This window comes from Pantherophis guttatus, chromosome 8, assembly GCF_059756535.1.
Source record: "Pantherophis guttatus breed Tessera chromosome 8, ASM5975653v1, whole genome shotgun sequence".
Classification (NCBI taxonomy): Eukaryota; Metazoa; Chordata; class Lepidosauria; order Squamata; family Colubridae; genus Pantherophis; species Pantherophis guttatus.
In genome coordinates, this window is record NC_142070.1 from 17387520 (window position 1) to 17411451 (window position 23932).

At 39.3% G+C, this 23932-nt stretch overlaps 1 protein-coding gene across 2 annotated transcripts in view; it reads left to right on the forward strand.

The window, feature by feature from the left end:
• Positions 1 to 23932, forward strand: part of GRID2 (glutamate ionotropic receptor delta type subunit 2) — a 1144662-nt gene that overhangs the window by 771371 nt on the left and 349359 nt on the right. For both annotated transcript variants that reach the window (XM_034440485.3, XM_060686953.2), the window contains exon 8: positions 10003 to 10122. In XM_034440485.3, coding sequence (XP_034296376.1) covers positions 10003 to 10122 — 120 coding nt within the window. The remainder of the gene's footprint in view (positions 1 to 10002; positions 10123 to 23932) is intronic.

Below are 23932 nucleotides of genomic sequence, written 5' to 3' on the forward strand. Positions count from 1 at the left end.
TCTTTTGAGATCAGCCCAGCGAGCCAGATCTAAGCACACTGTGGGCCGGATCCAGCCTTGAGTTTGACACCCCTGCTCTATAAGGTTGATCTGCATCCTCTCTGGCTAGGCAGATTTCAATTCATTTTCAGAGGAAAATATTTGACGAAATTCCTTCTACTAGTCTTTATATAGATTGAGAAGAACAATCAGCATTAGCACCTTTTGCCATTTACAACAATGATATAAACATTATAAGCAATACTACCCTGTTTCCCCTAAAATAAGACATCCTCTGATAATAAGCCCAATCGGGCTTTTGAGCGCATGCGCTAAAATAAGCCTCCCCCTGAAAATAAGCCCTTCCCGAAAATATTTAAACGCATGCACAGCCATTTCCTCTGGTTTCCTCCATGTGCCCCAAAATAATAAGACCTTCCGGAAAATAAGGCCAAGGGCTTATTCCGGGGTTGAAAAAATATAAGACAGGGTCTTATTTTTGGAGAAACATGGTAGAAAGGCAAAAAAAAATCTCAAGGATTTGGAGAATAAAATACAAAAAACGCGCAAAGAAAAAGAGCATCTGAGAAAGAAGTTGAACTAATTGGCATTGGATTAGAATTTAGTTGTCGGGTTATGACCATAATTGAGCCCCACAACGATGGCCATAAGCCATGATTATAAGGCAGGTCACTGCATGACCAAACATGATTTTATGATATATATTTTTTGCAGTGAATGCCACAGTCATAAAGCAAATTCTGCGATCATTAAATAAAACCCATTGTTCTCAATGGAGTGGTTTTGGCTGGAAAGCAGAAGTAAATGTTGGTTTATGGCAAAGATGTCATAAACTACAGTCATGTGGACAAATGAAGAGCTGGAAATGGCCACAAATGTGGGCCAGTTGCTGAGCACTGCAAATGTGGTCACGTAACCAGGGGTAGGGGCAGATGTCAGAATTAGAAACCGGGCCATAAGTATTTTTTTGAGAAATCTAAGCAACCATTTGTAAGTCAAGAACTATCTGCAATTGTTATGCAACTCTGTTTTAAGGAAAGCATCTACAAACCAGCTACAGAGTGATGACTTTTTAATGTGAACAGAAGCAGGTGTGAATGTAAGATACCTGCACATTTTGTCTAGCAAAATGTGTGGTTTGGCCTTGCTATTTACCTGTCCAGTGTATCTGCATTGTTTTCACAGTCTCCAGGAATCCTTCTTTACAGCAAGGCTAGAAGCCTCTTAAATGTGCCAATGGTTTCATTTTCTAGGGAATGATATGTCTGATCTTGCATGCAGAGTGTATCTAAATATGAAAAGGCCAATGGATAGGATCAAGCCCCCGATTAGGATGGCAAATGATTCAGCTTTCTTTTTGCTTTTGTCTTTTGTTTTTCTTTCTTTCTTTCACTCAGATTCATCCCTCCTTTTGAGGCTCCTTTGCTTTCTTCTTTTTTCCCCCTCTCTTTCCCTTTCCTCTGCCTTTCTATCTGGATTTCTTCTTTGATGCCCTGCTGGAAAAGAAATAGAGTATTTTGGCTGAAGTTCTGAACCGATTATCCGCAAAGAGATTTTGTAATCAGGCTGAGTTTCAAAGTTTTTTTTTTCCATTCCTGCTTCTCAATCTATGTGCCTTCCAAAAACATGGACCCAGAGAACTTCAAAGTTGATGTTGCTCACTTGCTCGTTATTTAATCATGGCATAAGACTGGATATCTGAGACAAGATCTACAGGATCAATTCTGCTTGCCTGACTCAGAGGGCCAGAGAATGCCTGCAAAATGTCCATGCCTATGTGGAGGGGTGACAGGTGATACTCCATTGATGATCTTTGAGTAGGTGTTCTCCAATGGAATAACCAATCCTTCTTGAGAGAGGATGGCCTTCACTCTTAGGACATCCCAGGAAGTGATGAAAACTGCCTTCTCTAGAAGGTATTTGAATAGCAATTGTGGAGTTGTGGAGCAATTGATAACCAAATTATTGTATTATGTTACATTATTTTCTGATATCATTATAAGAGTGGTGCAGTGGCCTAGAGGTGGCGCTCTCACCTCACGATCAGGAGGCTGTGAGTTCGATCCTAGATAGTGGCAAATATTTCTCTCTGTCCACAATCTGAATTTATCTGCTGAATAAAATTCCGCATTGGTGACAGGAAGGGCATCCAGCCAGTAAACACTCTGCTCCATTCAGTTACCCAGACTCTACCCCGAAATGTGGTCATTAAAAAGAGATGATGATTTTCTTCATTATCGTCTATACATTGTCTAGAGCAGGGCGGTCAACTCCCAGCCCACGGGCTGGATGTGTCACGTGCTAGCCATGCCCATGCCTGATTTAGCAAAGGGGGAAAAGTCTCAATATGTCACATGATGCCGCCATGATGACGTGAGTTTGACACCCGTGATGTAGAGTCTGATTGAATTGAAATGTCAGGAGAGTGCAAAAATCTACACATAGACTTGCATCATTGTCAAAACTTTGTAACTAAATACCTACATGTGTACTTACATACAGAAGAATTAACGTACGGTACACCAGATGCCTCTTCAAATGGGGATAAGCCAACTTCATTTTGTTTTCATTGCTTCGTATGCTTTTAAATTCTTGAACAAGAGCCAAAGTAGCTCAGCTTTCATGGATGAATTCCTTTACCAATTCTGCCTCATCATGCATTATCATTTTCCTTTCTGGAACAAAATTTTCATCCAGACTTGGAATCAAGAGATTGTTCTGACCTAGGCTTTCCAGGAGCATGAAGCAGACTCCTTGTCCTGACAAAAAACCCTTTTTATTAAGTTACTGTGAATTCCTCTCATTCACATCCAGCAAAAACTTTCAAGGGAGAATTTACAGTCACAGACCTTATCTGGCTTGGAGAGCTGCCAGGCTGATATCTTCAAAACCTGGCAAGAAATCTCTGAGAGTCAGAAACCAATTAAGCAAACTAATTGTCTCCTGCAAACTCCCCTCCCCTTTCACTCCTCTTTTATTCCCTCTGGGAGGGGCCATTCATCGTCCACCTATGGCCTTACTCCCAAGTTGACCCTTGGTCTTTAGCTGTTCTCTTCCATGTGCACACTAGGAACAGGCTCCAGCTTGTTGTGGTCCGCCAGCAGCCTGCGGACCTGGCAGCGGAGTCAGACAATGAGGAGGCTGGGGAGGACAATGGGCCAGTCCTGGAGTCAGGGGAAGGCCTGGACGAGAGCTCTACATCGGAGGCAGAGATGGGGCCAGAGCCATCTGGGAGTGATGCGCAGACTCCGGAGCTTCCAGAGGCAGACAGCAGAGAGGCAGAGGAAGAGGAGGAGCCTGTTCCTAGTGCACGCATGCAAAGAGCTGCCAGAAGACAAGAGCAGCTGAAGCAAAAAGGACGACTCAGGAGTAAGGCCAGAAGATGATTGGCCACTCCCATAAGGCTTAAAAGAGCATCAACGAGCCGTTGAGTTCTTTGTAGAAAAGCAACATTGATTCCAGTGCTTCTTGTCAGAGTCTCTTGAACTTTGTGGGGGTTTTGCCAAGAAAAGCCTTTGGCAGGTTGCCAAAGACATCAAAGGTTAGTGATAAGGCTGTAGGACTGATTATGAAGAATTTGTTTTGGACTAAGATGAGAATGAATTAATTTTCAGCTTTTTTAATAAAATAAGTTTGTTCAGGACTGAATTGTGTTTGGTAATCACTATGTGGGCCTCGGTCACAAAACAGCTGTTCGTCTGCCTCATTGATGTCTGACTCTGAAGGCAACTGATAACTGGCATACGGCCCTGACCCCCTCTCTGCTTCTCAGAGCCCTCATCTGAGCCTTCCCCAGACTCCAGGACTGGCCCACGTTCCTCCTCAACCTCCTCACTGTCCGAATCTCCTGCCAGCTCTGCTGGCTGCTGGTGGGCCACAACAGTGATGCAGTAAATGAGTGCACCATACTCCTTTAATTTCTCTATGTGTGAGAAAGACCTAACCCTGCAATTGATCAAAGTGGCTTGTATCAAAATGGCTGTACATTGAAATTTCTTTTTCAGGCTCATTTTGATGGCACTCTTCAATTAGAGAGAGTGGGATGAAATTGCCACAGCTTGAGAGCTGTCTCCTTTTCCTTTCTTCTTCTTCTTTCTTTTAGGCTGAGATATTTATTTCCTATTTCTCCATTGAGTAGAAGGTGACCTCAACCATTTTGAAGGATGAGGGATTTCTTAATTTATCCTGCACCTTTTGAAGCTAACGCTTGCTATCTAAATCAGGGGTGGGTTCTACTTACCTTTACTACCAGTTCGCAATGGGATCACATGCGCGCGCAAACGAAGTGAGAACGCATGCTGAGCTTCTGCGCATGTGCAGAAACTTCTGCGCATGCGCAGATCGCCTATGACGATATTCGGGGCAGTGAGCAGAGCCTCCCGCCAGTTTTACTACCGGTTCTTGCGAACCGGTCCAAACCAGGGGCAACCCACCACTGATCTAAATATGAAAAACCACTGTGGTATCCAAAGCATTATTTGGTCTCTTCTGATAACCCTATCAGGCTTGTTCTACTTTTTGTACTCCTAACATGGTCATTCCTCCCCCCCAATTTCTATTACTTGTGTATATCCAGCAAGATTTAGTAAAGATTAAAAAGGCATTGATTTTTATGAAAATATATTATCCAGATAAGCTCTATTACAGTCAATACTAATGAAAATGTTTTCAGAATATCACAAAAATTGGATTGTATGTTTGTCTGCCTGTCCATCGACCATTTGTAAAAACAATAAATCTTCAATAATGTTGCTTCTCAAATTACTCTAGGGGGCCTAAATTGTGCGTGATAGATAAAACCAGCTCTTAAGTCTGGAGCTTCAGTTGCCCGAAAAGTTCAGAAATAAAGATTTGCTCAGGTTCTTTCCTTCACTTTCCTTATAACTTCTAAGTGGGAATAATCAATTTCTAATCTCTTTTCTGGTTTCAGGCTATTACCTCTGGGCTTTGGGTTTTTAATGCTTTTCCTTCAATTTTTAGAAATTGTCAGAAACACACAGCACCTGTACCACATAAATAACAATTGGAGTTTCTACAGGTTCAGGCCTTCGGGTAGTTCTGTGGCTAATTTTCCCTCTGCGTTTGACAGATAAAAAGTCTGCAGGCTCGGCCATGACCTATTCCCCTCTCTATAAAAGCATAGCGCACACAGGTGACTCTAGCTGTTAAATTCTGCTAAATTTCTTGTTTTGTTTTTAATTCCTCACTGGTCGAAACTACCAGACTACTCCAATTGCAATCATGGAGAGATCACCCATGTTTAATATTCATCTAGCTATTTAGCAATGAGACACTGTAATCTCCACGTGGTTAGGCGGTATGACTGACTAAGGTACAATCCAGAACCACTAAAAATAAAATGGAAACATGCCACCCATCCATAGTGCCCCTAGATAAGCAATTACAATTCAGTAATTGCAGCTCTCGGGGATGGAAATGAGGTATGATTTAAGCAATTTGAAGGATAATTGATTTGGACTGCAAATTTGGTTTTTTTAATGGTGGCAAACGTTTTTAGGAAAAACCCCGTGCCCTTCTGAATGGGAAACATTCATTCCCAGCTAGTCTATATATGTTAGAATAGGCAATCAGTTTTCCATCTCAAATTCTGGGTGTCCAAATGCATTTTTTTTCCCCAAAGTCCATTATTTGAAATTGCGTTTTTTTTCAATATGTACTGCTTCGATGCATTTGAATACATTTTAAATTAAAAATTCAGTGGAATATTAATTTTTTGTTAAATAAAAGCCAGCGTTTATCTAAGTTAGGATGCTTTTCGTAGCCTTTTGATTGGGGATTAGCTGGGTATTCCAGAATTTATCAACATCAAATTCAGGATGAAACTCTAGGAATCCTGAACTGCAGTCAGCACATTGTTCACAAACCAGGGGTGAAATGCTCCCGGTTCGGACCGGGTCGCACGATCCGGTAGCGATGGAGGCGGGTGATTCAGAGAACCGGTAGCAAAAATCCCTGCCCCCCCCCAGTGCCCAGCTGAACCACACAATCATCAGAGGCTTTTTAAAAACTTTTAAAAGCATTTTTTCTATAACCTCTTCAGCCGAAAAAATGCTTTTTTTAAAAAAAAACCTCTGATGATTGCACGGCTCAGCTGGGATTGTCAAAAATCCCAGCTGAGTTGCCTGATCGGCAGAGGCTTTTTTTCTTTTAAATGCCTCTGCCGATCTAAACTGAGTTGCCTGATCGTCAGAGGCATTTAAAAGAAAAAAAGCCTCTGCCAATCAGGCAACTCAGCTTGGATTGTCAGAGCCTTTTGAAAGCATTTTTTACAACCTCTTCACCGAAGAGGTTGTAGAAAAAATGGTTTTAAAAGTAAAAAAAAAAAAAAAATTGGCCACACCCACCCAGTCACATTACCCCCACCACCACCAAGCCACGCCCACAGAACCGGTAGTAACAAATTTTAGATTTCACTACTGTCACAAACTGTTCATATTAATCACATGATTGCTTGCTGGGTTTTTTTTTAAAGGACTTGTCAGGGTGAAATTTGGTCGTGGTCAAAAAGGTTTGTGAAAAGAGATTCTACTGTATACTGTAGGAATACACCTGTTGTCAAGAAGGAATCAGCACAAGTTACTTTTAGATTCTCCATCACAGAGGTGTCAAACTCATGTCGTCACGGCGTTGTCACATGACGTATCGGGACTTTTCCCCCCTTCGCTAAACCAGGCGTGGGTATGGCCAGCATGTGACGCATCTGGCCCGCGGGCCGGGAGTTTGACAGCCCTGCTCTATCAGGTCTAGAAAATTCATAAAAGTAAAGATCATCGCAAATCCTATTTGAACTAAAATTAAAACCTGCTCTCATATCTCAAAACTGGGAGAAATATAATAAATTAGATCATTTTCACCATTCCTCTCTTATTCTAAGTGGAATCCATCAAGGTATTTTGGGTTTAAAAACTCCCTGTTTTCATTATTCAAGCTTCTGACAATTTTCCCATTATTCAGTAAAGACACTTCAAGAAATGGTGACCGGGGCAATCGTGGGAAATAATAGCAGTGCCATTCCATTTGTAATCCATGTAAATTATTAAATAAGGCTGATACAAACAATATACTCTAAAGAAAAATGATGCCACCTTATTATATCTAACTGCCCTCTAGGTTTTCTCAGTCACATTTATCTAAGTTCTTGACAAAAAGAAAGTCTTTTTTTATGTGCCCTATGGAAAAGAGAGCTGTGGCTGCTGTTTTCCCTTCATCTCAAGAATGATCCATTGATCTAACGTCCTGCATCCCAATTTTTGGTCTTCATTGTCAGTGATGGATAGTGTTGATGAAGGAAGACACACGCCCTCCTAGAAGAATGAATTATTTTAGGAAATATTAAAAAGGCAGAATATTATATTTCCCTGGATGATAAAAGAAGAAATATGTTTTAAAAACAGAAAACAGCTCCCTGCCCCCAGCAGATATTTGGTGCCCATTAAGAAAGACTGGGACAACCTATCTACAAAACAAAAGACCTCCAGCTCCAAGGTGATGGGATTAAGACATGACCCTCCAGGACATAATAGGATTAACCCATCTAGCAGCAGAGCTCACCACATTGGCACAATCATCTGGGGACATTGCATCACCCAGCAGACTTCAACCAAACCTGGGACTCAGACAACCTACAAAGTTAGCTATGACACCTACAACAGCCAATAGAATACATGTTCTTGCATAGGAACAGGAAGTTCAAGTTCAAAGTCCAAGGGAAGGTATAAAAGTCACCCACTCTCATCCCCATGTGGTCAGCTGCTCAGAACCACCCACGTGCTTCTGTTTCATCAATAAATGGACCCTCTTTCCAATCAGACTCCAGCCTCCATTTTGTCTCCCAGCTTGGAACTGAACCAGATGGATATTTCTTCCAACATTGATTTATGAAATAGGAGACACAAAAGTTCATTTTTATCTTAGCAAATTAATCTTCAGTCTCGAAAAATCAAGTTTTGGATTCTAGATGTGTTTAATAGGGAAAATACAGGAAGTCCATGAGTTACGACCACAATTGAACCCAAAACTTATGTTGCTAAGTGAGACATTTGTTGAGTGAGTTTTGCTCCATTGTACGAATTTTCTTGCCACATTTGTTAAGTTAATAACAGGGTTGTTAAGTGAATCTGGATTCCCCATTGACTTTGCTTGTCAGAAACTCGTAAAAGGTGATCACATGACTCCAGGACATTACAACTGTCATAAATATAAGTCAGTTGCCAAGCGTCCGAATTTTGACTTTGCTTGTCAGAAGGTCGCAAACGCTGATCACATTACCCAAGGACCCTGAAACCATCATAAATATGAACCAGTTGCTAAATGTCTGAATTCTGGTCATGTGGCCGTGGAGATGCTGCAATGGTCATAAGTGTGAAAAACAGTCATAAGTCACTTTTTTGAGTGCCATTGTAACTTTGAAGGTCACTAAATGAACTGCAGTAAGTCAAGGACTACTTGTACTGATAATACAAGCAAATAAAGGCAATACAATTGCTTTGTTTATGCAATATTTTTTCTTGAAGTTCTCTTCTTTTAGAAAAATTCTAGGCCATTTTAGGAAGACAATTTTTTTTTCTAATCTACTTTTTACAGTCTTCTCAAAGACTGTTCAGTGGTCTCTTTTATACCATGTGGAACAGTTTTAAAGAGTTGACAGATCTAGTTCAAAGGTTGGTATTGCAAAACCAATCGGTAAAGTAATAATAAATGGTGAAATGACAGAGAAAGTAGATATAAGAAAAGGAACTAGACAAGGATGTCCATTATCTCCACTATATTTATTCTGACCCTAGAAATTTTAAACAGGAAAATAAGACAAGACAACAAAATAAAAGGAATGAGAATAAAAAGAGAAGAATATAAGCTACAAGCATTTGCGGATGATTTAGTATTCATTATGGAAGAACCAATAGAAACAGGTCCAAAGTTAATTGAGCAAATAGAGGAATATGGAAAAGTAGCTGGATTGAAAATAAATAAAGATAAAACAAAAATTATACTTAAAAATATGAGAGAAAAACAAAAGAAGCAATTAATGGACAGGTGGAACACATTTAAAGAGTTGACAGATATAGTTCAAAGGTTGGTGTTGCAATCCTTTTAAAATTATTCCCTTTCCAAATACAAGCTGCCCTTATAGCTAGCCTACCAGAGGATGTGTATCTTTCTACCTACCTGGCAAAATATTCATATTTTTAATATTCATAAAATGTGATCCTTTCATCAACTTAATCAAATGTTGTTTTCTGCAGAGGCTTCAACAATTGCTTGCGTTACACACGACTGATCAGTCTGAGTACTGGAAAGTTAGCATTTGGATGTAAGCTGCCTAGAGTCATTGATTGAGAGGGGCAGCTATTGCACAGGGTTTTTTTTAAAGGAAGCATAAAGAAGTAAATCAAAGGCATAGCCAATATATTAAAATTATTGCAACTGTTTTAAATTTCTTCCAGGTTGTTATTCTACTTTTTGTAGTTATTAAGAGTTCACAGATGCATAAAACATTTTGAATAATGAATGTTGAACGACTATATTTTGTTGTGAGTAACGTTCATAAGGGCAGGAAGCTATATTTGAAATGAAGTATACATCTGAAGTGGGACACGGTGGCTCAGTGACCAAGATGCTGAGGTTGTCGATCAGAAGGTCGGCAGTTCAACGGTTCGAATCCCTAGCGCCGCATTAATGGAGTGAGCTCCCGTTACTTGTCCCAGCTTCTGCCAACCTAGCAGTTCGAAAGCATGTAAAAAACAGAAGTAGAAAAATAGGGACTACTTTGGTGGGAAGGTACACAGCGCTCTGTGCACTATTGGCATTTAGTCATGCTGGCCACATGACCACAGAGACGTGTTTGGACAGCACTGGCTCTTCGGCTTAGAAACGGAGATGAGCACTGCCCCCTAGAGCTGGGAACAACTAGCACACATGTTCAGAGGAACCTTTACCTTTACCTTTTATACATCTGAAAGTTTTCTCCTGCTTGTTTTTAAGGGTGGAGTGAATGGCTTGACAGGAGACCTGGAGTTTGCAGAGAATGGTGGGAATCCAAATGTTCTGTTTGAGATCCTAGGGACAAACTATGGAGAGGAACTAAGCAGAGGAATCCGCAAGGTAAAATTCTTTCCTCGTCTTTTTTTGGAAATGTTTCAACGGTGTTCAAGAACATTTTGGCAATAAAACAATTGCAATAAATATAACTAACTGACCGGAAAAATTGCTTTAGAAAAAAAGATTAAAGATTGCTTTGAAATGTGTTTTGGATGTTTGTTGTTCTTGATAAGGTGATCAAAATATCATTAAATTTTTCACAGATCCATCTGTGGAAATATGGCCTTTATGAGTAGTTTCTGGCAAATTGTGGTGAGGACCACTATTATATAGTAATTAAATCCCCCACAATGATATTTTGCATTGACATGAACACAAAGTCTTGAACTGAGAGGATGCACGTCTGTTTCAAAATGTTAATTATCAAACAGGAAATCAAGTAGAAAATTAAGTATTGTAGCTTCTCGTTTTCTTATAAATGAAGGTACATATTTTGAGAAACTGCTATAATTGGTGACATCTGCTGTTGTTTTTTAAAAAATATTGATATTAAATACAATGAGTTGCTCTGTGGGTAGTCTGATGGGCGTTATTTAAGTTTTATATGTAAATGAAAACAAACAGATAAATATGATTTGCATAAGAATTAAATTTACAGTTCTCTCCCTGTTCAAATAGTTTCACTGCCTAGAAAAATAGAAAATGAAAAATAGAAAACAGTTCATCTTAGAGCTTGACTTTTTAGTTTTTCTTCAGATTATGCTGCAAAGGAAAGAAAAATAAACCGTTGGATTATTAATTCAGAATAAAAAAATATCAGTATTTCATTCTGAACAGCTTTTCTTAATGAGGTATTGTTGAAGTCAAAGGAATCCTAATTGCATGGTTTGGGGTGAATTTCACTCAGAAATCTAAATGTTATTTAGGGTGTGCATAAACATTATTATGGTTCTTCACACAGTCAGGCAAATGTTCAGATTGGATTTGGCATTTTTGTCCACCTATCAATTCCTTCCCAAGTATCTGGGATAGGTAGGTGTGGATGTTTGATGGTGTTATAAATCTCATCACAGGATGTAAGTTGTTCCAAGTAAAGCTGCCTTTTGCAATTGACTGAATTTGCCAATGACTAGACTAGATTAGACTAGACTAGACTAGACTAGACTAGACTAGACTAGACTGGACTGGACTGGACTGGACTGGACTGGACTGGACTGGACTGGACTGGAATAGAATAGAATAGAATAGAATAGAATAGAATAGAATAGAATAGAATAGAATAGAATAGAATAGAATAGAATAGAATAGAATTCTTTATTGGGCAAGTGTGATTGGACACGCAAGGAATTTGTCTTGGTGCATATGCTCTAGTGTACATAAAAGAAAAGATACATTCGTCAAGAATCATAAGGTACAAACTTAATGATAATCGTAGGGAACAAAAAGCGATCAAATCATATTAGGAAACAGTCAGTATAAATCTTAAGGATACCAGCAACAAGGTTACAGTCATACAGTCACAAGTGGGAGGAGATGGGTGGTAGGAATGATGAGAAGATTAATAATAATGCAGACTTAGTAAGTAGCTTGACAGTGTTGAGGGTTCATTTGAACAGTTTTCAAATGGTAATCCAGTTGTTGTGGAATTGCACCCAAAGCATCTATTACTATATGAGAATAATTCTTAGCATTGTGTATAGGTAATATTTTTGTTTCTCATTAAGTTGGGATCATGTTACATTTTATTTTTATGGAAATGGGACCTTACCTTAGGGTAGGATAAGTTAAAGTCAATTGAGGTCAGCTGCATATATTTAATTTATTTATGCTGTATTAAAAGGGGGGGCCTATAGCTTTGAGAGATTTCTTGTTTCTTGTCAGCAAGTCTAACTACTAATCTATAAAATTAATGTCCGTTTGGTTTTTTTTGCTATACTGTATCTTGTTTTCTAACCACTGGCTTAGATGATGTCAGGTTCGATCATATGAAAATCAGGCTGCTACAAGTGTTTGTTAAATGTCAGCCATTTAAAAAAAAGAGCTTTGTGTGAAAAAAGAAATACTACCTTTTTCTGTTTTTTGTGTTTTTTTTGGAATTCTAAGTGACTGAGGAAGCTATGTATTTTCAATATCATTTATTGAGGCTAGTTAGACTGACAATAAAGGAGAATTTTAAACTGAGAATGGGTTGAAAAAATATTTTGTATTTCAAAACAAAAATTCATCTTGGATTTGGAATATGTATATTAGTAAATTCTTCAAGCCTTTTTTGTCAATGTTCATTTTCAGTTTCTAGAAGTAATGTATGCTTTATTGCTTGGTGCCTGATACCATGGATATTAAGAACCCTTTTTATGGACATAGAAGATGAAGAAAAGCTTAGGATAATAATGGCTTGATAGAAAGGACATTATATATATTTTTTGATAAATGAATAAAATATTTCCCTATCCAATTTAATAGGTATTTAATAAATGTAATATGTTATACATATGCATATTACATATTTCACTATCCAATTTAGAAGAGCAAAATATTATACATATTTAATAAATGTGTATAGATAAGACTATGAATATAGGATATAGAATGTGTATTTTTATATGTTAGAAACTACCAGCAGATAATCCTGGTGAAAAGATTGCTGAGCAACTATTTATTGCATTTATTTAGATATTTATTGTGTTATAAATGTATTTATATTTATGTATAAGATTTGCTCTGATTTCTACCCTGTAATAACAAGTCAGTGGTATATAATCTTTGGATCAATTTGGACCCAATTTATTTAAGTCATTATAGTGGGTGACTTTTACTTATATATCTGATTCTTTGGAATACCAGATTTTTTTTAAAAAAAAATTGATTTATATGCCACCCTTCTCCGGAGACTCAGGGCGGCTTACAATGCGTTAAGCAATATTCAATATTCAATCTTTACTTACCTATCATATCAGACGATAGTTAAAAAATAACTAGGTAAAGAATAATTGCTAATCAGAAGGAACTTTTAATAAGTTCATTCTGGTTAATTCATATTACATTGATATAGAAATAGAGAAAATGATAAAATACCTTTATTATTATTATTAAATAATAGCTCCAGACAGCTAATTCCATAGTTGAATGCAGTGGTGGGTTGCCCCCGGTTTGCACCGGTTCTATAGAACCGGTAGTAAAACCGGCAGGAGGCTTCACCCACCAACCCCGACATCATCAAAATGTTTCTGCGCATGTGCAGAAACTTCTGTGATTGTGCAGAAGAGCGAAGCAAGTGTGCGTGCATGGCCCTACTGCGAACCGGTAGCAAAGGTAAGTAGAACCCACCCCTGGTTGAATGTTGTTAAATATTGATGTGGGAAACCAATCTTGAGACATTTCCAACACATGCTGAGACTGCAGCATAATGCCAGATCCTGTTTGATCCCAAGACTCTTAGCTTAACATGTGGGTAACCCACCATTTTCTACTATCATGCTAATCAGCCTTCCCACAGGTAGCAGATGGGTTCCCCAGAATATGCTGCATATGGCAGGTACTTGGAATGCAGAAAGCTAACTATTGCCAGTTCATGGAGCCACATGTCTTTGGGGGCCTTTCAGCACGATCTGAGACACAGTGGCGCAGTGGTTAGAGTGCAGTACTGCAGGCTACTTCTGCTGACTGCCGGCTGACTGCAATTTGGCAGTTCAAATCTCACCAGGCTCAAGGTTGACTCAGCCTTCCATCCTTCCGAGGTGGGTAAAATGAGGACCGAGATTGTTGGGGTCAATATGCTAACTCTGTAAACCACTTAGAGAGGGCTGTAAAGCACTGTGAAGCGGTATATAAGTCTAAGTGCTATTGCTATCTACAGAAGGAATGTTTACTTGGCTTTTTGAATTCCGAAAGTGAGAGGTTATTCATTAGTGAATACGTCAATAGAAAATGTCATAATGTTTTGACATAGTTAGATGGCATTTGGCAGTTGCTCTCTGTGTCTCTGTGTTTATTTTTCATGAAGCAGTAAGCCCCACCCCCCTCCAATCCTTCCATTATGACTTTAAAGAACAAGTCTAACAAGATTACAGATAAACAGCTACGAAAAAAAATTAAATGTTAGCATCATTTCAGAAAGCAAAACAAAGAAAAAGGAAACAAAACAAACACAATACATCCCTCTTCGTTTAGCATTTTCTAAAAATGCAGCGATGTAGGATATTCTCTTTTATATCCACTGATTCTTCTTTTCTGAAGTTATTCATTGTTATTTATTTGCCACTCCATAAATACCAATGAAAGGGGATCTATTTATAATAAGAGGTTGAAAATTATAAGGCATTTGGTGATGCTGCGAAATTTGTCAGAATCCCGGACAGATTGTCTTAAATATCCCCTAAACTGTTGTAGGAAAAATTGGAAGACAGACATTCCATAGGTTGCTTTGAGCTCCTAGTGATGATAATTGAAGCCTTCTTTTAACTTAGCTGGTTTGTTATTCTATTATCTCTATCCTTTTTATTTTTATTTTATTTCTCTTGTTTCCATGTTGTAAATCATTTGTAAACCACCCAAAGATGCTGGAGCCAGTGGCTTATAAATTTAAATAATAATAACTACAACAATCTGACCTTCCTTTAAGACAGGGATCTCCAACCTTGTCAACTTTAAGGATAAGGATAAGGATAAGGATAATTTTATTTCTATACCGCCCCTCTCCCGAAGGACTCGGGGCGGTGTACAGCCAGGTAAAAACACAATACAAATATCACGATTTAAATTTAAAAATTATTAAAAATATTACATTTAAGGCCAATTAACTAAAAAACCCAAAAATTTAAGAACTCTGAATTTAAAACTCAATTATGAAGCTAGCCCTGCCTGTCAGAAGAGCAGGGTCTTAAGAGCACAGTGGAAAACTCGGAGGTCAGAGATCTTGCATATGTCCGGGGGCAGTTCATTCCAAAGGGCAGGGGCTCCCACAGAAAAGGCTCTCACCCTGGGTGTCGCCAGCCGACATAATTTGGCCAACGGCACCCTGAGGAGTCCCTCTCTGTGGGAGCGAACTGGTCGGTGGGAGGCTATCGGTGGGAGAAGGCGGTCTCGTAGGTACCCAGGTCCTGAGCCATGGAGCGCTTTAAAGGTGGTAACCAACACCTTGAATCGCACCCAGAAGACCACTGGGAGCCAGTGCAGCTCACGCAGGAGAGGTGTTACATGGGCGCAACGAGTTGCGCCCATAATTACCCACGCGGCCACATTCTGGACCAGTTGGAGCCTCCGAGTGCTCTTCAAGGGGAGCCCCATTAACAGTTGACAAGGTTGGAGTCCCCTGCTTTAAGAGACCTATATGGCACTGAATTTGGACCAGTGGTGGGTTGCCCCCAGTTCGAACTGGTTCACAAGAACTGGTAGTAAACCACCCGGATGTCATCATAGGCGATCTGTGCATGCTTCGCTCACGCGCACGTGGGATCCCGTTGCAAACCGGTAGTAAAGGTAAGTAGAACCCACCCCTGACTTGGATCCTTCAGCCTTTTCCTGCCTAGAACCACCAGTGAAGACAACTGAAAGAAATCAAAGCATGTCAAGGAGATACTTTCCTCCTGATCAGAGGAGTCCTCTTAAACCCAATAGTGTCTTGAAATAACAGGGTTTATTTTTCCTAAGAGAGAATAAAATCCATTCACGTAACCAGGGAAGAGAACAGCTATTCTTTCTCCCTAAAGCCCCACAAAACATAAAAGATCAATGCTATGCAGTATCTGCATAGGCCACTTCCGGATCACCCTGGGGTGCTATGAATTGTTGGAAACTGTTGGATATTTATGGTCTCTGAAACATATTTCAGAGAGTGGAAAAATAGAAAAATAACCTTTTAAGATCCTGACTTTATACAATCTTTGACTTTGTACAAACTTTATAGTTTATAATGTGTATCCTTGCCATCATTTGGTAGAGTTTGATGGCTTGCCTAAGGACAGTTTCAAAACTGCAAATCTCAGTGGGATTTTTTTTTTTAAATAATTTTGATTTCCCTTGTCCTAACTGTCAAGATTCCTGGCCTGGACTTGGTGGTAAATCTCAGAAGTGTCACTTCATGGCTCAGTTACATTGCTTGGCTTCACTTGGAAGGCTCAGTTAGATTAGTATCTCTATTGTAGAGAATAATTCCAAATTATTAATTTCCCACTGCCAGTGAGAAGATGTAACTTCAGGGGCATTAAACTTGGATTTATTTTTCTTGTCCTTCTGAATTACAGGTGATCCTCGACTTATAACAGTTTATTTAATGACCGTTCAAAGTTACAACAGCCCTGAAAAAAGTGACTTCTGTCCATTTTTCACACTTACAACTGTTGCAGCATTCCCATGGTCTTGTGATCAAAATTCAGACACTTGGCAAAATTCAGACACTTGACTCTATTTATGTTGGTTGCAATGTCCCAGGGTCATGTGATCACCTTTTGCGTCCTTCTTATAAGCAAAGTCAACGGGGAAGTCAGATTCACTGAACAACTGTGTTACTAACTTGACAACTGCAATGATTCACTTAACAACCGTGGAAAGAAAGCTTATAAAATGAGGCAATTTCACTTAACAAATATTTCACTTAACAACAGAAATGTTGGGCTCAATTATTTATTTATTTATTTATTTATTTATTTATTTATTTATTTATTTATTTATTTATTTATCCAGTATATATTAGATAATATGTATAAGCATAAATTGAATACATAAAATGAATACAAATAAAAGGGACATTAGAACAGGGATGGTAGGCACGCTGGTGCTCTTATGCACACCCCTTATAGACCTCTTAGGAATGGGGAGAGGTCAACAGCAGCCATTGACTTAGGTAGTCTTAAGTCAAGGACTACCCGTAATTGGTATTTTGTTCAGCCCTTGGTGGTTTTGAAACCAAGTGGTTGGTGGTATGGTTATAAGATGGTCTTCTGGGATGGGCAGTTGCTGGTCTTCACCTTAACTTTCACTCTGAGTCTTACTATGGTCCACTATGCCATGTTCCTACAGTTTTCCAGATCCAAATTTAAGGAATAGGTTTCAATTGTGTCTATCAGTTATGGGGACATAATTGAGCCATCAATGTATGTTTAAAGTCATATCTGTACTGAGCCTGGCAGGGTTTGATGTGAACAGTGTCAGAACTGAAATGTGATTGGTAATAAAAGAGACTGGGATGTAATTTAGGAACAGGAAACATTAAGGAAAAAGAGCTTTTCTACAAAAATATATACACTGTATAGGCTCTCTGTAGGGACTGAGAATCTTCCAGCATCTATCAAATACTTTTAATTGTGCTTTTTGGAACTTAAAAGGTCCTTAAAAGGACTGTGGGATTGTGTGTGAAGCCAGGAGATCCTCGCGGATGTCTGGCTACCAGTCCGTCTGTTACTCATTTAGCACCACCCAGGAGGAACGTGTGGCTTAAGGGTTGCCATGGATGCGAGTAACTTTGCCTCCCAAAGCAAAGCGTGGAAGCGTGGAGTAGCTATTCCCCCCAAGATATTTCTGAGCATATTAATCCTAATAGTATACCTCCAGGATTTAATCTACCCCGACACATATGGGTGATATACAATAGAATTAGAACGACTCATGGGGTGTGTGCCGACTCCTTGTATAAATGGGGAAAGACACCTTTAGCACAAGCGATTGTGGGGCCGTCTGACAGACTATCCAACATATAGTGAGGGAATGCTCTAACAGAAGGTATCCAGGAGATTTTAGGGACTTCCTCTGCGTAACAATGACAGCTACTGACTGGATCTCCAAACTCGATATTAAACTCTGAAATGTTATTTCTGTTTTCCTCTTAGGTTTTTTTACTGCTCTTTTTTTAAATGTTTTAATTGTTTTAACCTGTAAAAATGAAGTGTTTTAATATTGTGCGTGACCAGCCATGCGCTAAATAAATAAATAAATTGTGCTTTTATAAAAGCAAGATGGCATAGTTGAACATGTCTACCATCTTTCTTATCCATATCTACAATATTGTCACTGTCCCATCCTTTTTTAAACAACCAGTTAAAATTATGCAGAAGAATCATTTTCACACCAAATATAATCATCAGTTTCCACCCATTGTTACATTATGGGATAAATTATTTCCTTTCTTTGGATTCTTTCTGGAATGCCTCTAGACCTTTATAATATCCTGTTCCTATTGGAATATCTGAGTTGTTTAGCACTTGCTCAGTTTGGGTTTCCTAGTTGTGTTGCTCAGTGAGAAGCAAATGAAACTTCAGATGACTGGGTCATTGTAAGCATGTCTTTAGCTATTTGAGGAAACACACTTTGTTATTTGAAAACCATGGTGCTGTGATTACCACTGTTGTTTGACCTTGAGTGGCAATCATAGAAAGATTTGTTCTGTTGCTTTTTCGTGGTAGAAGGGACATCTGGGTTATGGACTGTGCTGTGAATGAACTGAAGTAGTGAACTTGTGATTATTATGCTCCACACTGATTGAGGGCACTTCATTAAACCTTGTTTCAATGCTTTTGCACTGGTAATTGATTGGTAGTCAATTCTACTACTGTACATACTGTATGTAAGGAAGGATTTTAAAATCCTCTTAGGAACAAGCAGTAAATATGAATGGAGATGGATAAAAATACTGATGTTGTTTCAGCAACATCAATACACCATTGATTATTAATTTTTTTGGTAACATATATAACACACTGTGGAGTGGTGCGGTGTCCTAGAGGTGGAGCTCTCGCCTCACAATCAGGAGGCTGTGAGTTCGATCCTAGGTAGAGGCAGATATTTCTCTCTCTGGGCACCCTGAGAATATATATCCTGGAAAAAAACTCCACATTGGTGACAGGAAGGGCATCCGGCCATTAAAACACTCTGCTAGCTCTATTCAGTTGCCCAGACTCCACCCCACAAGGGATTATGGGGTCATTAAATGAAGATGACGATATATAACACACGGCAGGTATAATTCATTTTTCCTACTCAAAATTCTGAATGCTGAATTTATATGCTATGCATTCTATGAAAATCTCATTATCAGATGGTGACAATCCTTAAAAGTTCTGAGTGCCACTCTATGATTGCATTATTAGCCAGGATGCTAATCTCATGAGATTCGTTTACCCCACAAACCCGTGTACAAGAAAGCCAAAATCTGTGAGGATACCACAAGAGGGTTTATCATTGTTGTTGTATTAAATCTCATAGGACGGATGCTATTGAAAAAGACCAACCATTTCTACATTTTCAAAAGCAAAAAAAAAAAAGGAGGGGGCAATACACAGGAGATGGCATAGGTAATTTGAGTAATGAGCCAATTCTGCACAAAGAAAGGGTTTGGGTTAGTTTTTGTTTGTTTTGGTTTTTTTTGCTTTTTTGCTTCTTGTTTTAATTTGCCACTATCACACTGAACTGATGGTGTTCTTTCTCCTGTAATTATGAAGGATGAGCCAATCTTTGACAATGTGAGCGGATGCTGCCAATTTCAATGCTGTTAGGTTTAGGCTGGAATATCATGGCATTGCAAAATAGCATAATAGATTATTATGAACACCAATTTTACAAACCATTAGGTAGAGCTGAGTTTTTCAGCTGCTATTGAAGCCTGGTGGTGCAGTGGTTAGAAAGCAGTGCTGCAGGCTACATCTGCTGACTGCCAGCTACCAGCAGTTCGGCAGTTCGATTCTCACCGGCTCATGGTTGACTCAGCCTTCCATCCTTCCGAGGTTGGTAAAATGAGGACCCAGGAAATATGCTGACTCTGTAAGCCACTTAGAAAGGGCTGTAAAGCCCTGCAAAGTGGTATATAAGTCTAAATTCTATTTCCAGTATAAAGATTACACCTGTGAATGAAAAGAAATTAATAGTCTACAAATTATCTGAGAAGCTAGCTGGTTAAGAAAAACCCTCGGAAATTCTCTTCAGTTTTAACATAATCATGAGAATTGTATGCCTTCTGCTGCAAAGCTCCCATCAGCAGATAAATCTATCAATCCGATTCTGCTCCCATTGTTTCAACTCCATATTGCTGTACCTCCAGCTCCTGTGCACCAGCATATTCTAGGCCTCTTTTTGCTTGAATTATTTTGCTCGAATTCTCTTGAATTTGCTTGAATTCTCTCTGTTGGAAAGCTCAAATTAAGATAATGGCCAAGTGGTATTATTTGTTTACCTGGAGAAGTTTGATTATGTAACTCATAAGGAAATTGAGAGTAGAATATTATCCCATCTATTTGTACTTACATCCAGTGGTGAAATCCTCTGCAGATCGCCACCAATATGCTGCCCTCACATGCGCAGTGCGTGCCAAAAGCATGCTGCGCGTGCATTGCACATTGTGCACCAAATGTGCGCTTTCTGTGGAAAAAGAAGACTTCACTAGGTAAGTAGAATAGCGAGGGGGGGGACAGCTGTGCTGTGTAATTTAGCTTCGCTAGAAAGCAGGATTTCCTGCTGTCTAGCAAATATAAACCATGAGGCACAGCTGATCGTCAGAAATACTGGTTCAGACAAACTGGTAGCTTTTTTAAACTACTGGTTTGCCCGAATTGGTAGCTTTTTTAACTACCAGTTTGCCCGAACTGGTAGCTTTTTTTTTGCTACTGGTTCATCTGAACTGGTAGTTTTTATCACTACTGGTTTGCCCAAACCGGAGCGAACCGGTAGCATTTCACCCCTGCTTACATCCCTGCTTTTTCTGGTTGGTGAAGGCAGTTCCCAGAAATTGGATACAAAATGTTTTCCTTAAGGGAAGAGTTATTTACACTTGCCTTAAAGGAGGCAGTGATATTTCCCCATCTAAATATGCCATCACTGGACCCAGTTGTCAAGGTTTTTGGCCAGTCTCCAGCCCCACTTTCTAGGAAAGTTTGTTGAGAAAGTGGCTAGGCTGTAACTAAGATGCAGCTATTCTAGACCTCTTTTAGTTGAATTTTAGGTTGAGACACAATATGGAAATGGCATGAATAGATCCAATGTTATGACGATTTTTATGACAGTCATTTAGCAAATCATGGCAATCATTAGTGAATCACACATTTGCTAAGCAAATCCAGCTTCCCAATGGGAGTTTGTTTGTTTGTTTTTTTTAATTTTATTTTTAATTTGATTTATATGCCGCCCTTCTCCGGAGACTCAGGGCAGCTTACAATGCGCTAAGCAATAGCCTTCATTCTTTTGTATATTTATACAAAGTCAGCTTATTGCCCCCACAAACTGGGTCCTCAATTTACCTACCTTAGAAAGGATGGAAGGCTGAGTCAACCTTGAGCCTTGGCGAGATTCGAACCTGCAGTAATTGCAGGCAGCTGTTCTTAATAACAGGGTGCTTTAGACCACTGTACTACCAAGGCTCTTTTTTTTGACAGAAAGTTTTGGCAAAGCAGATTGCAAATTGTAATCATATATTGTAGGATGCTACAACCAGTTGATGTGGATGCCAAGTGGCCAAATTCTAATCTTATAAGCCCAGATTGGTGTGATGGTTATAAGTGTGAGTAAAGGTCACAACTCACTTTTTCCAGGGTCATCATGACTTTGAATAGTGGTGCGGTGGCCTAGAGATGGAGCTCTTGCCTCACAATCAGAAGGCTGTGAGTTCGATCTTAGGTAGAGGCAGATATTTCTCTCTCTGGGCACACTGAGAATATATCTGCTGAACAAAACTCTGCATTGGTGACAGGAAGGGCATCTGACCTATAAACACTCAGCCCCATTCAGTTGCCCAGACTCCACCCTGCAGGGGATTATGGGGTCGTTAAAAGAGGATGATTATTATGACTTTGAATCATTGTTAAACAAAAAGTCATAAGTCAAGGGTTACCTGTAGTCTCATATCTCACAACTCCTGTGAAGTCTTTGGATTAGGTGATCCATCAGTGTAGAATTGAATACTGTCAGTACAGATTTCATAAACTTTGCATTCTCCCAGGTATTCAAAAAGCTCATACCCTGTTTCTCCTTCAAATGAGCACGTATGCAAAATTGGTTGTGGGCTGCTCTCTCCAAATTAATCATTGTGTTTTCTAGGTTAATTGTTTCCATGTTTTGTTTTTATTATTGTAGCCTCCCAGAGCTCTCTGGAGTTGGCAGCCCTACAAGTATGATTTATAAATAAAAATAAATTTGAAAGTTTACACAACGGGCTAAGTCATAAATCATGGGTTATAGACTATGACAGCATAGTAGGGTGTGTGAACCCAACCACAGATAGCTTCCCCAACCTTTTATTCTGCCTTTCCCAAGCTAAAAGCTTAGGAGTTTCTGCAGCTTTCTTAACTTAGTGCTCTTCAGAGGCATTGGGAATTGAAGTTTAAAAATTCCAGGCAGGCATGTGTTGAAGTCCAATATATCAGGAGGCCACCGGGTCAGAATAGAAACTATTAGAAATAAATTGAGAAAGTGGAAGGAGAGAAATTATAAATTTATCTCAAAGCTATTTAGCCATTATTTGTGTAGTAAGCATGTTTTCCTTTTATAGTTTAGGAAAAGGAAAATAATTATGATTGAACTGGGCAGATGTAGAGGAATCTGTTTGCCAGGAGTATCACGGAAAGTTTAAAAAATTACAGGATAAAACATTGCCACCAGATACTCGTACATCAAATCCATATATTTTCTTGTAGCACAAAACTCTGACTTTTACCAGAATGCCAGAATGATCTAAAGGTTAAAAATTAAGGAATGTAGCAGGTTGGCAGCATCTAGAAATCTTTGACTGATTTCAGAAAACTAAACAGAGAAGCAAGGAAATCTCAGGGTTTTTATCTTAGACTGGGAAATCAAACACTCATCCTAGAAGAAAACAATTGAAGAAAACAGTCTTTTCCATACTGTTGCCAAGATGACTGCAAATATATCCATGAACTCACCAGCAACTGACCTCCAACAGCCTTGTTTCTCCATATTTCCCACCTTAAACAGGAGTAGGACAGGGGTGGGTTCTACTTACCTTTACTACCGGTTCGCAACAGGGCCGCGCAGAAGCATTCTGATGACGTTGGGGTCGGTGGGCGGAGCCTCCCGCCGGTTTTACTACCGGTTCTATAGAACCGGGGCAAACCGGGGGCAACCCACCACTGGAGTAGGATTATATTCTATGCTATGTTGCCATCTTGCGCAAAGTAGAATTCTATTGTTGTCGTTTTGACCGACAAGACACACGCACAAATATTTGCAGAAGTGAAGATTTCGTGTAAAGGACTTACACGTTTCCTGCTCATTTGAGTTCAGTAGTGAAACAGACACTAGGACTAATATTCCATGGCAAAACTGACTGAGCTGCCCACAGTGAGGTTTAAAACAGCATAGAGAGAGGTCAATATTATGAAATACTGACATGCCCTCCTAATCTCACCTTCAAATCTCACCAGGCTCAAGGTTGACTCAGCCTTCCATCCTTCCGAGGTAGGTAAAATGAGGACCCAGTTTGTGGGGGCAATAAGATGACTTTGTATAAAAAAGAACACCGCTTTGGGGGGGGGGGGGCGAAAGCCCTACTAACCAGGTATATACAAAAGTATGAAGGCTATTGCTTAATGCATTGTAAGCTGCCCTGAGTCTCCGGAAAAGGGCAGCATATAAATCGAACCAATAAATCAATCAATCAATCAATCAATCAATCAATCAATCAATAAATAAATACTGAATACAGAAATACCTTAACCACTTTTAGTCAGTGGTGGGATTCAACCAGTTCGCACCACTTCGGGAGAACCGGTTGTTAACTTTCTGAGCAGTTTGGTGAACTGGTTGTTGGAAGAAATCATTAGGGCTGTTAAATTATTTGAATCCCACCACTGCTTTTACTACAATATTGAATTACATGTGAGTCTTCCAGTTTAAAAGAAAAATATAAACAAACAGTTTTTCAAGAACTTGCAGGTTG